At 45.8% G+C, this 12,252-nt stretch overlaps 1 protein-coding gene across 9 annotated transcripts in view; it reads right to left on the reverse strand.

Moving 5' to 3' along the window:
• Nucleotides 1-12,252, reverse strand: part of PRKAG2 (protein kinase AMP-activated non-catalytic subunit gamma 2) — a 635,875-nt gene that overhangs the window by 113,097 nt on the left and 510,526 nt on the right. For all 9 annotated transcript variants that reach the window (XM_030198247.1, XM_030198257.1, XM_030198237.1 and 6 more), the window contains one exon: nucleotides 12,174-12,232. In XM_030198247.1, the coding sequence (XP_030054107.1) occupies nucleotides 12,174-12,232 (59 nt within the window). The remainder of the gene's footprint in view (nucleotides 1-12,173; nucleotides 12,233-12,252) is intronic.

A 12,252-nucleotide genomic window follows, 5' to 3' on the forward strand; every position in this document is an offset into this window, starting at 1 on the left:
TCCATGGCAGCTATCACGGAGCCAAGGACCTGCACATAATCCCAGGACCGCAAATAGGGAAGAAGCAGGAGCGAATGAACCTGACGCACCAGCTTCTCGTACCGCCCCTCCATCAGGAAGACCTGAGCATGCTGGGTATCTAAGAGGACACCCAAACACCCCAGCTGTTGCGAAAGGACTAGCCTGCTTTTTCCAAAATTGATCACCCAACCCAAGAACTGCAAAAGGTGGACCACTTTGGAAGTAGCCTCCACGCTCTTTTGGTAAGACGACGCCCGGATCAGTCATCCAGGTACAAGTGAACATGAATTCCCTGCTTCCGCACAAACGCCGCCACCACCACCACGACCTTGGAGAAGGTCCTCAGGGCTGTGGCTAGGCCGAATGGTAGGGCCCTGAACTGAAAATGATGGCGCAAAACTGCAAAGCAAAGGAATTGCTGGTGTGGCCTCCAGATGGGAATGTGCAGGTATGCCTCCTTCGGGCCAAAAGCTGTGATAAACTTCCCCTCTCGCATGGATGTGTTTATGGACCTGAGGGTTTCCATCTGAAAATGGGTCACTCGCAGACACTTGTTTACCACTTTGAGGTCCAGAATAGGCTGCATGGAACCCTCCTTTTTTGGGACCACGAAATAGATGGGAGTACCGCTCCAGCCCACACTTGGTGGATGGATATAATGGCTCATAGGTCCAACAAGGCTTCCACCGTACCTCTGATCTGCACCGTTGATGGCCCCTCGACAAGGGGACCACTAGAAGTGAGGAGCAACCAGGCAGGACAACTCCAACTTGTAGCCATCGCGCAGAAGATCCAGCATCCACTGGTCCGTGGTGATAGTGGCCTACACGTCCCCTATCAGCCCGGAAAGGGGCCGGCCCGGTATCATTGAGATTGCCTGGAGCAGCAGCCACCCACCGCCTCCCCGGTAAGTTTCCTGTGCCCTGAAAGGAAGACTGCAGGAGCTGAGAGTGTGCCTGCAAGCCAAAGGCCAGGTGCCCAGGCTTATATTTCTTGCAGTCACAAAGTTGGGCACATGCCAAACCCAGAGAGTGACCTGAGGCACAAGGCATATCTTCAGGGAGTCGCTGAGGCTTACATTCACCCAGCTCCTTAACCAAATTGCTGAGGTCTTCCCAAACATCAATTTTCCCTGAAAGGGCAATTTGACCAGACGGGCATCTGTGAGGCATCTGCCGCCCAGGCCCTCAGCTAGAGCAGACGCCTCACAGCAACCACCAATGACATACCCTTGGCCAAAGCCCGAAGCACATCTGGGCTGCCCAAGGGATGCCTTTGGGGTTGTGTGAGACAGTGTAAGTAATAGTGTTTGGTCTCCCAAAAGTAATGTGGCATAGTCCCACTCCAGGTCTTTCTGAACTACCTTATTAAGCAGTGGGAATGCTTCATTCCAAAGAGAGAGGGTGAGACAGTCCAGAAAGGTATGAAGGAGAACCCTTACCAGAATGACACCTATTACAGCGGTCATGATCCCAGAGTCCTATCTTAGCCCCCTTTGCCTTAGAGATGTAAGCTCTATGTAGTATTTTATACTAGTAAAAAAGGCCCGTTTCTGACACAAATGAAACGGGCGCTAGCAAGGTTTTCCTCGGAGTGTGTATGTTTGGGAGAGTGTATGTGAGAGTGACTGTTTGAGAGTCGGAGTGAAAGTGTGATTGTGTGAGAGAGAGCGTGAGTCTGGGTGTGAGTGTGTTTGTGAGAGAGTGTGTGTGTGAGAATGAGAGTGTGTGCAAGTGTGTATGTGAGACACAGTGTGAGTGAGAGTGTGTGTGAGACACAGATTCTCTGTTTGAGTGAGTGTATGAGACCAAGCGAGTGTGTGAGTGACTGTGTGGCACATAGAGAGTGAATGTGATACAGTGTGAGACAGAGTGTGTGAGAGTGAGAAAGACATTGTATATGAGAGAGAGAGTGTGAGCCGTGCCCTTCCAATCCATGGCCATCTGTCCCCTGCCCCCTCCATTCATCCTTTTCCAGCAATTCCCCTCTGTCCCTGAGCCCTGCCCTCCCAATCCATGGCCATCCATGTTTGTCTGTCACCTGCCCCCTCCATTCATCCCTATCCAGCATTTCCCCTCTCTGCTTGAGGCCTGCCCTGCAATCCATATCCATCCATGCCCATCTGTCCCCTCCATTAATCCCTATGCAGCAATTCCCCTCTCCCTGAGTCCTGCCCTTCCAATCCATGCCCATCCATGCTCCTCTGTCACCTGGCCCCTCCATTTTTCCCTATCCAGCATTTCCCCTCTCTGCCTGAGGCCTGCTCTGTAATCCATGCTCCTCTGTCCCCTCCATTCATCCATTTCCAGTAATTCCCCTCTCTCCCTGTGCCCTGCCCTCCTAATCCATACCCATCCATGCTCCTCTGTCCCCTGCCGCCTCCATTCATCCTTTTCCAGCAAGTCCCCTCTCGCCCTTCCATGACCCCCCCCTCGCATCCATGCTACGCTCTCTCCCATGTCCCAGCCTGGCCCGCCCTCTTCTCCCCCCCCCTTCGCATCCATGCCCCCCCTTCATGCCCCCCCACCCCTTCGCATCCATGCCCCCCCACCCCTTCGCATCCATGCATCCCTTTTTTTTTTTTTTTTTTTTTAATTCTTTTTAACTTTACCTCCGTGGCGGTTCGTGCAGCGAAGTGTCAGGGAAGGAGGCGGCGCTCCCGACGTCTAGCTTTCCCTTCGCTGTGTTCCGCCTTGTTTTGAAGGCGGAACACAGCGAAGGGAAGGCTAGACGTCGGGAGCGCCGCCTCCTTCCCTGACGTTTCGCTTCCGGATTTGTTTGTTTTGTCGCGAGGGCGGGGCAGAGACGGCTGGCTGGCTTGAAGGCTTCACACCACGAATCCCCGCACCCTTCAGCCTCAGCCTGGGAGTGACGTCAGATGGCTTCAAGGCTTCAGACTTCCGGCTTCAAGCTTCCGGCTTCACAGAACGTTGTCTTCAGAACGTTCACGGTGCGTTTATTATATTAGATTGTATTTCCTGTAGATCCGTCGATTTACCATTTCATATAGTGTGGATAAAAGTGTACAGAACTGGGGGTGTGTGTACTCTAGGCCCAAATCCCCATTACAGTGTATTTATTTATTTAGATTTTGCTCACACCTTTTTCAGTAGTAGCTCAAGGTGAGTTACATTCAGGTGCACTGGATATTTCTCTGTCCCAGGAGGGCTCACAATCTAAGTCTGTACCTGAGGCAATGGAGGGTTAAGTGACCTGACCAAGATCACAAGGAGCAGCAGTGGGATTTGAACTGGCCACCTCTGGATTGCAAGACGGTGCTCTAACCACTAGGCCACAATTTCTCCGTATCATCCTTTGGTAGGGTCATTTTCAAGATCCTACAACAAGTAGCCAGTCTGTTCAATGTATTAGGCATGCGGAGAAGCATGAGGTCCAGATCCCCATATGTCCTGCCAGCACCAAACCTGGCTTTCAAACTAGACCAGTAGTGCCTCGCCTGGAGGTATGGCAACATGTGACAGTTCAACAAACTCCTCAACTTGGGTAAAAGCAACTGGCCAATTCAAACACAGCCCCCCCCCCCCCCCCCCCCCACATCTCTGGAATTCCAAGATTCTCAGGCCCGCTGGGAATGCAGCATTACCCATGAGGCTTAGAAAAGGAGAGGCATCCAGAGTTTTGCACTGGCGTCCTTGCCACCAACACCACACCCTTCTCAGAGATTGGAGCAATCCCAATTTGGAGGCCACCTGAGGATATTTACTGGGAGTCATATGTAAAAAGGTTTATAAAGGATAATGGGTGACCCCATTCCTCCATCCATACTGGGGTTGAAAAATGATGTACTCCCACAATCACTTCAAAAATAAATTGAATAAGGGCTGCTATATTATATAATCTGAGGTCCGGGAGATTCAGACCTCCTAGTTCCTTGTTGAGTTAGCCTCTGATGTCCTCTCTGCACCCCCACCCCCTCCGGAGTCAAACAAAGGAGCATATTAAGAAGTGGAATAAATGCTCATTCCTCTGCAAAATCCAAATGGGGGCGGCTTGTATCGGATATAGGAGCTTAGGGAGTAATATCTTCACTAAGGCCACCATACCCATCAATGAAAGGGAAATGTCTTTCCAGTTTGAACAAATCCCAAAATAACGCATAGAGCCTTTTGCAGGTGGTATAGGCAAAGCAGAAAACTGTGGGTCCACAGCGCCCCCAGAGTTAGAAGCTCCGACTTACAGCAATTGACCCGTAAACCCGAAGAGGTCTCCAAAGCCGTGTACTATACGCAACGCCTCTGACAAGTGTCTGGGAGCATGAGCCAAATATAGCAGAATATCATCTGCAAAGAGGTTTATGTATGCTTCCCTGATTCCACACATCTACATCCTGTATGTGGTCACTGCAGCAAATTTTGATGGCCAGGGGTTCAATGGCCAGCAGGAAGAGGAGTGGTGACAAGGGACATCCCTGATGTGCTCCCCTTTGCAGAGAGAAAGTGTCTGTTAAGTTACCACTGATCATCAACTGTGCTCTGGGGAAAGTATAAAGAGCAGAAACCCAGTCAACATATGTCCCCCTCAGGCCAAAAGCGTTCTAGAACCCAAAAAAGGTACTGCCATGATATTCTATCAAAAGCTTTCTCCATGTCCAATCCCACTATAGCCCCCAGACCGCCTTTCCCTCTGTGTTCATGGATAGCTGACATGGCCTGGATGAGATTCATAGAGGCATAGTGACCAGGTACAAACCTACCCTGGTCCCTATGTATAAGAGCGGAAATAACTGCATTCAATCGGTAAGCAAATATAGCCGCTAATAATTTAACATCCTGGTTTAAGAGTGAAATGGGTTGGTAGGAGCCCACTTGGACTGGGTCTTTACCCGGTTTCAGAAGTAACACAATGTGGGCCAGGTTCTGCTGTAGACCCAATCCCCCCCTGAAACTAGCCCATTAAACATGGCTCTTAAAAGTGAGATAACCAGACAGAATACGAGAGTACTCTGGGCCTTCGTTACTTTCAAGGATTTACTGCCAAATCTAAATTTCCTGCCCTGATATAGGTAAGTTTAAGGCATTAATCTGTTCATGCGTGAGGGAAGGCAATTTTATATTCTGAAAAAAAGATATCACATGCAACTATGTTGAATTCCCTCACTTGGTATAATGATCCATAGTACTTTAATACATTGGTCCATGATTTGTGATTCTTTGGTAAATACCCGCCTGCTCCCGTCCTTAACGGAAGTGATAACCTGTTTCTTGTGAGGCGGTCTCACTAAATTAGCTTAAAAAAAACTTGCCTGCTTTACTACCCCATTTAAACAGTTTGAAGCGTTGGAAATAAATGTCACTTTCTGCTTTAACAATATGTCTATTTCTCTCCTAATCTGCAGTATGTGTTGCTTGCAAATCTGCTGATATTCCTGGGAGAGGCGTAAGAGCACAGCCTCCTCCTTTTTTTCTGGGAAGAAGTGTAAGCTAGTATATCGCCTCGCATGACCGCTTTTGAGGCTTCCCAGTAAGTAATGGGGCCTACATCTGATGTGTTATTATGGGTTTGATAATCCATCCACTTTTCCCTCAGATAAGTATGAAAGGTCCTATCATTGTACAGGGATGGAGAAAATTTCCGTACCCTGTCCTTTGGTTCCATAGCAAAAGAAATAATGACTGAAACCGAAGAGTAGTTGGAGAAAATGGTATCAACAATGGTTGCACCTTTAGTCTGTGGGAATAGAGACCGGGCATGTAATAAATAATCCAGCCTAAAGAACACGTTGTGGGGGTGGGAGAAAAACGTAAACTCCCTATCATGTGGGTGGAAAATCCTCCAAATATCTATTGCTCCTGTGAGGTCAGGAAATTTACACCCCTAGTGTCCATGTTCCCAGCTCTAAGCTTGGGTGGTTTACAATCAACGGATCTGCGAGTGTGTTAAAATCACCCTCCATGACAAGTTGGTAACTGGAATAGGGTACCACTTTAGCTACCAATTCAGAGAAAAATTTGTGAGTAGGTATTTGGGCCATAAACATTACACAGAAGGTGGCGGCCTCAAAGTTCCCCAAGAGTACAAAGCTGCCCCTCTCTGTCCTGAATAATTTTATGAGTATGAAAAGGCAGCTGCTTGTGTAACAATATAGCCACCCCTCTCTATTGTTATAAGAGAGTGCACCACCTCCCCCACCCATTTCCTTCTCAGTTTCTGGTGTTCCAATAGTGATAAATGTGTTTCCTTTAAGTAGACTGTGTCAGTTCCCTCTTTTCTCAGCCATGATAAAATCTTGGTCCGCTTGATGGGGGAGTGTATACCATCAACATTAAAAGACATTTTCAGATTAACCATAGCAACGGGAGAAAAAGAAAACAGCATATATAGATGACAGTAAGACTCGCGTGTCTCCCAGCTAAACCCGCAGGATCCCTCCACCTTTGCCAGAAGCAAGAGCTCACCCCTCCAAAGGGACACCACCTTGTAAGTGGTGGAGGGGCTTCCGTGTTTCAATGACTCAGAGGGCTATGCTGAAGGGTTACCCATATCAGACAGGCCTCTGAGGAGAAACCAGACAAAGAGTGTCCCAAATTGGAGGATCCAAGATGGCGTCGAGGGAGGATGTATGTTAGTTGAGTTCCCGTTTTATACCAGAATACCTGAAGAAGTAGGCGCACTCCCCAGAGAATGGGGAAGAAGAAAGGCAAAGCCGTGGTGTTGTTCTCCTCGAACACGGCTGGGGTTCCCACCACTTCTCAGTGTACTTTGGAGAGATTCGGGGTCATAACGTCGAGGATATTGGTTCCTGCTTCGGGGAACAGCAAGGCTTTATTGCCGAATCTCAGTGGAGAGGGAGTGACTTTAAGTCCCCCTGTTGGCATGACCTCTCCAAGACCCAGAAACAGTAATGCTTCGCTATGGAGGTCGACAGTGGAAACACCCGGTTAGGATTTTCACGCGATCCGAGGAGGTCCTGGCGCAGCATTGACTCCGGATAATAAACCAACTAGGGGATTGGCGAGTGAGCTCTTCCCCATGAAGATATCCGGAGCAGTTTCTGTGGAGAAATTGGACCTGGTGAAGCCAAACAATGTCACAATGGACGCACTATGGGAAGTGCTGCAGAGTATGAATAACTGTTCTTCAGATGTCAAAATTTTTTAGGAATAAATATGTGATTATATCAATACTTATCTAACAAAGTGGAAGTCCAAGATAAAAAAAAATAAAGACTGATTTTGGAAATGGTTTCTCTACGAAAATCAGTTAATCTGGTAATGAAGGACAATTATGTTTCTTGTAAAAAATTGGAACTTCTGGAGAACCAATTAAGGAAAAAACTTGAGAAAGATAAATTTTCCTAAAATACCCTGTATATAGAGTTATATTAGTGACTTTTGCCTTTGATTTAGATAGAAACAATGTTTTGAAATTGTATTTCCGACATATGGCTGATAGTTTTTTTGGGTTCAAAGATAGATATATTTCCTGACATATCAAGGGAATCGCAGACTAGGAGGTGTGAACTCTTGGCTTTTAAGCCAAGAATCATTGCCCTAGGTAGGACCTTCCTAGAGCGATTCCCTTGTGTTTTATTTCCTGATTACTTATTTGTTGAACCCAGGAAATTATAAGAGTTTGTGGAGTTAAAAGAACAGATGAAGAACCCTCTGCAGCAACTTCCTTTAAGTGACCACTGTACCGGCTGCAGTTACCGATTAACCTCCCTCAGAAAATATGACAAACCCACCAATCTTCTCCCCTTCCAAAACAAATCAAGTTCCTGGAAGCTCTCTGCAGAAAATCATTCCCTAATTCTCCCCTCCCCATCCACAGCATAACAACAACTATCCACAAACACACACTAAATTTGCTGCAAGACTTCCACCATCCCCTTTTCCTCCCCCTCAAAAAACACACCCCTATCCTTCTTCTGCCCAAGGCCAACTGGAAGGCTGCCCCCCAACCCCACCATCTCTATAAAAATAACGCTTTTCAGGATTCATATGGCAGTCCCATTTCCCCATCTGAAAAAAAACAGTCCTTGATACCTTCACTAGGTGCCCATAGGAGAAAAAAGAAAAATGTCCGTGTCCCTGGGATTACACGTGGGCTATAAGCAGAGACAATCCAGAGCCTTCCTCAACCAGATATAGGGCTGCTTTTCCACATTAATTGTAGCCAGAAATTTAAATGGGCAATGGAAGTGTTAACTCTGTCAACGAGTCTCAAGCATCAGCGATGCAAAGGCACAAATACGTCCATGCCCCAGTTCATGGGTCATCCCCCATTCCATCCGCATTCTCACAGTTAAGTTTCATCAAAAAAGCTCTTGCCTTTGCAGCTTCATGAAGAAATAAAGTCTGACCTCCATGCCAAGTGCGTAGTTTTGCAGGGTAGAGTAGAGCAAACCCAACTCCCATCTTATGTAGCGCCATGGCCTTGCGCAGCGAGACAACCCTCATATTCCAATGAGGCTTTAGTTCGGAACACTTTCAGTATTTGTTCTTTTGCCAGACACTTCATGAAATGAGCAATAGCTGTTCTTGGCTTGGCATTAGGTTCTCCTTTTGCTCCTAATCAATGGGCCCAATCGCAGCAGAAGGCACTCCCACTGCTTGCAAGGTCTAGGTGTTCCGGTAGCCAGGAATCGAAGAAATGGTAAAGATTCTTGTCCATTACTGTCGCTTACAATCCAATAACTCAAATTATTTCTCCTATTACGGTTTCCTTGCTCTTTGATGAGGTCAAGGACTTCCCCTGCTTCTTTCTGCAGCGCAGCAATCTGGGACGCCATAGCCTGTGCTTCGTCCTCTCTAGCTGATACCCGCTGCTCTACTTTCAACAGCCAACGTGTATGCGAATCAAATTTTTCGTAAATCTCATCCACAGCAGATTGAAACTTAAGACCATCCTGCAGTGCTGTGGATACTCATCGAGATAGCTCCTACACCCATTCAGATGTCTGTAATAATGTCGAGGTCTGAATCGCCTGGGGCTCCGCCATGTTGCTTGAGCCAGGTTCCATGGGTTCTTCAATCCTCTGTGTTCCCGTGGGCATACCTCGACCAACAAACCACTGCAGCTACTTTCAATGAGGTCCTAACTACCAGATGGTGGCAAACCTGTGACGCAGGGGTCTTGTAAAAAGTTGTCTCTTGGTTTTTAAAGCTGATTTTGGCAAGTTTTTCGCAAAGCTGCTCTCCCTTCCTGTTGCTCAGGTAGCATCACGTGAACCCCCTGAATGTGCTTCTCACTTTGTCTGAAGCATCATTCAAACGCTCAACAGAAAGACTTTCACAACCTATATTGTAAACAGGCTCTCACCTGTTACTTGAACAGAACTGCTTTATTCAGGGAAGTCAACACTACTATTAATTTCATTCAATTTGAATAGAACCAGGAAGCCAGCTGCAAAAAGAACCTTTACAAACTGGCTGGCCTGTTGCATACAATTCTTGCAAAAAACGAGCACATACTTCCCTTATCTCCAAGGTCAATTCTCAACAAAATTAGAACTACAGCAACTACAGTAGCCCTCTTGAAATCCATTTCTGACTAGTCTAAAAGGCAGCTACCTGGTCCTCTCTTCATACATTCACTGCATTTTTGCTTGGGTCAGGCTTTAGCACAGGACAGCACCTTTGGTCATGCAGTGTTTGCAAACTGTCCTTGTCATCTAATTAACTCTTCCAACAGTTGCTAATTGCATTATATAAATGGAGGAAAAAAGCCTCTGTATTCCCGCTTCAGAACATAATCACGTCTGTTGTATCGGGATGGAATCTTCATAGGCTAGAAAAAACCTCCAATTGTAACTTTAACAAACAAATCACATCTAACGAACACTTATCTTTAGTGTCGCCAATATAATTGCAATCTGGTTTCACTCTTGTACGCCCTGTTCGGAAGCGGGAATACAGAGGCTTTTTTCCTCCATTTATATAATACAATTAGCAACTGTTGGAACTTTTTGGCCACTTTAGTTGGGTAAATAAGATTTGTTTTGAATAACAGTGGCAGTATCCTAGTTTTGAATAAAGTTGATCTAATTAACTCACACCTAACTACGCTGGCTGCTCTAAAAACGCAGACAATATGTAACCAAGCAGCAGCAAATCTGAGAATCATCTGTGTACCTACTCAATCCTGTTTCTCGACAGAAAAAGAAGGTTGCTTACTTGTAAGGTGTTTTTCATAGGCTGCAGGATTGATAAAGGTACACAGTTCCTCCCTCCTCCAACAGGTATTTAACTGTGTTCAGTTTTGGAACCAACTAAGGAGCTGAAGAGATGGTGCATGCTCAGAACTTTGGGAAAGCAGTTCTGTCCTTGCACTGTTAATCATCCACTTGTGTGGCTTAATGATCCTACTGTCTACAAACAAAACATATGTTACAGGTAAGCAACACTGCTTTATGTTATAAAAAAAGGATCTGAGGAAGCTAGAAGAATGGTCTAAGGTTTGGCAATTAAAATTCAATGCGAAGAAATGCAAAGTGATGCACTTAGGGAATAGAAATCCACGGGAGATGTATGTGTTAGGCAGGGAGAGTCTGATAGGTACGGACGGAGAGAGGGATCTTGGGGTGATAGTATCTGAGGATTTGAAGGCGACGAAACAGTGTGACAAGGCGGTGGCCGTAGCTAGGTTGTTAGGCTCTATAGAGAGAGGTGTGACCAGCAGAAGAAAGGGGGTGTTGATGCCCCTGTATAAGTCGTTGGTGAGGCCCCACCTGGAGTATTGTGTTCAGTTTTGGAGGCCGTATCTTAAGGATGTAAAAAGAATTGAAGCGGTGCAAAGAAAAGCTACGAGAATGGTATGGGATTTGCGTTACAAAGACGTATGAGGAGGGACTTGCTGAACTAAACATGTATACTCTGGACGAAAGGAGAAACAGGGGTGATACGATACAGACGTTCAAATATTTGAAAGGTATTAATCCGCAAATGAACCTTTTCCGAAGATGGGAAGATGGTAGAACGAGAGGACATGAAATGAGATTGAAGGGGGGCAGACAAGAAAAATGTCAGGAAGTATTTTTCCACGGAGAGAGTAGTGGATGCTTGGAATGCCCTCCCGCGGGAGGTGGTGGAAAAACGGTAACGGAATTCAAACGTGCGCTGTGCCGAAGGAATGGATCCTCAGGAGCTTAGTCAAGATCGGGAGGCGGGGCAGACTTGTACGGTCTGTGCCAGAGCCGGTGGTTGGGAGGTGGGGCAGACTTATAAGGTCTGTGCCCTGAAGAGCACAGGTACAAATCAAAGTAGGGTATACACAAAAAGTAGCAAATATGAGTTATCTTGTTGGGCAGACTGGATGGACCGTGCAGGTCTTTTTCTGCCGTCATCTACTATGTTACTATGTTATCGTACATGAACACAACACACTGTGGTATTAGCACTTCCCTGAAGAACTCCAGGAAAGGTGAAACAAAAGGCGCCAATGCTGGGAGATTTATGAACAGCAGAGATGTAAGGGACTTCAATTTTAATAAAAATTACCACACCAATGTACCCAGATTGCCAGGATTACTCTGCACATATTTGACATTTTTGGAGACAGGCTATTTGTATGTCTGAATTTGTACTGCAGTGACCCTTAATACTTCCAAAGTAGTATGTCTGCAGAACTATTCTACACCATGAACTGTTTATTGATTTTAAAAATTATATATATATATATATATATATATATATATATATAAAGTGGCATTTTGAGTGGTTGTGTGTCATGACCTTATCAGCTTTTTTTCTGTTATGTTATGATGGTTAGATGAACATGCTGAGAATCAGGGAAGACAGGGTTCAACTTCCACTAAATGTTCCTTGGGACCTTGGCCAAGTCACTTTGCCCTTCATTGCCTCAGGTAACACTGACTGAAAGTCTACTTCAGCAGGGAAATACCTTGTGTGTCTGACTGCAATTCACCTTGAGCCTGGACTTAATAAAGGTGAATTACATCTAAAATTCAAACCCAACTTCCAATACTTAATTATGACAGCCGAAACACGATTATCTCAAATTTACAGGATTCTTAAGGCCTCTTTGGAAAAATACTCTGATTGACAGAGACCTTTATCATAATATATAATGAGAAGCAATACCACTAAAATGCAATTATCCACAGTGCAATACAATATTAACTGGAATTCAACCTGACCTGAAAACTTATAAAATAAGACAATGATACTCACCATTGGAGACTTGTAGTATCTATGCAATATGTTTATAAAATCTGTAATTGTTAACATTCCTGCAACAAAACAATTAGAT

This window comes from Microcaecilia unicolor, chromosome 1, assembly GCF_901765095.1.
Source record: "Microcaecilia unicolor chromosome 1, aMicUni1.1, whole genome shotgun sequence".
Lineage (NCBI taxonomy): Eukaryota > Metazoa > Chordata > Amphibia > Gymnophiona > Siphonopidae > Microcaecilia > Microcaecilia unicolor.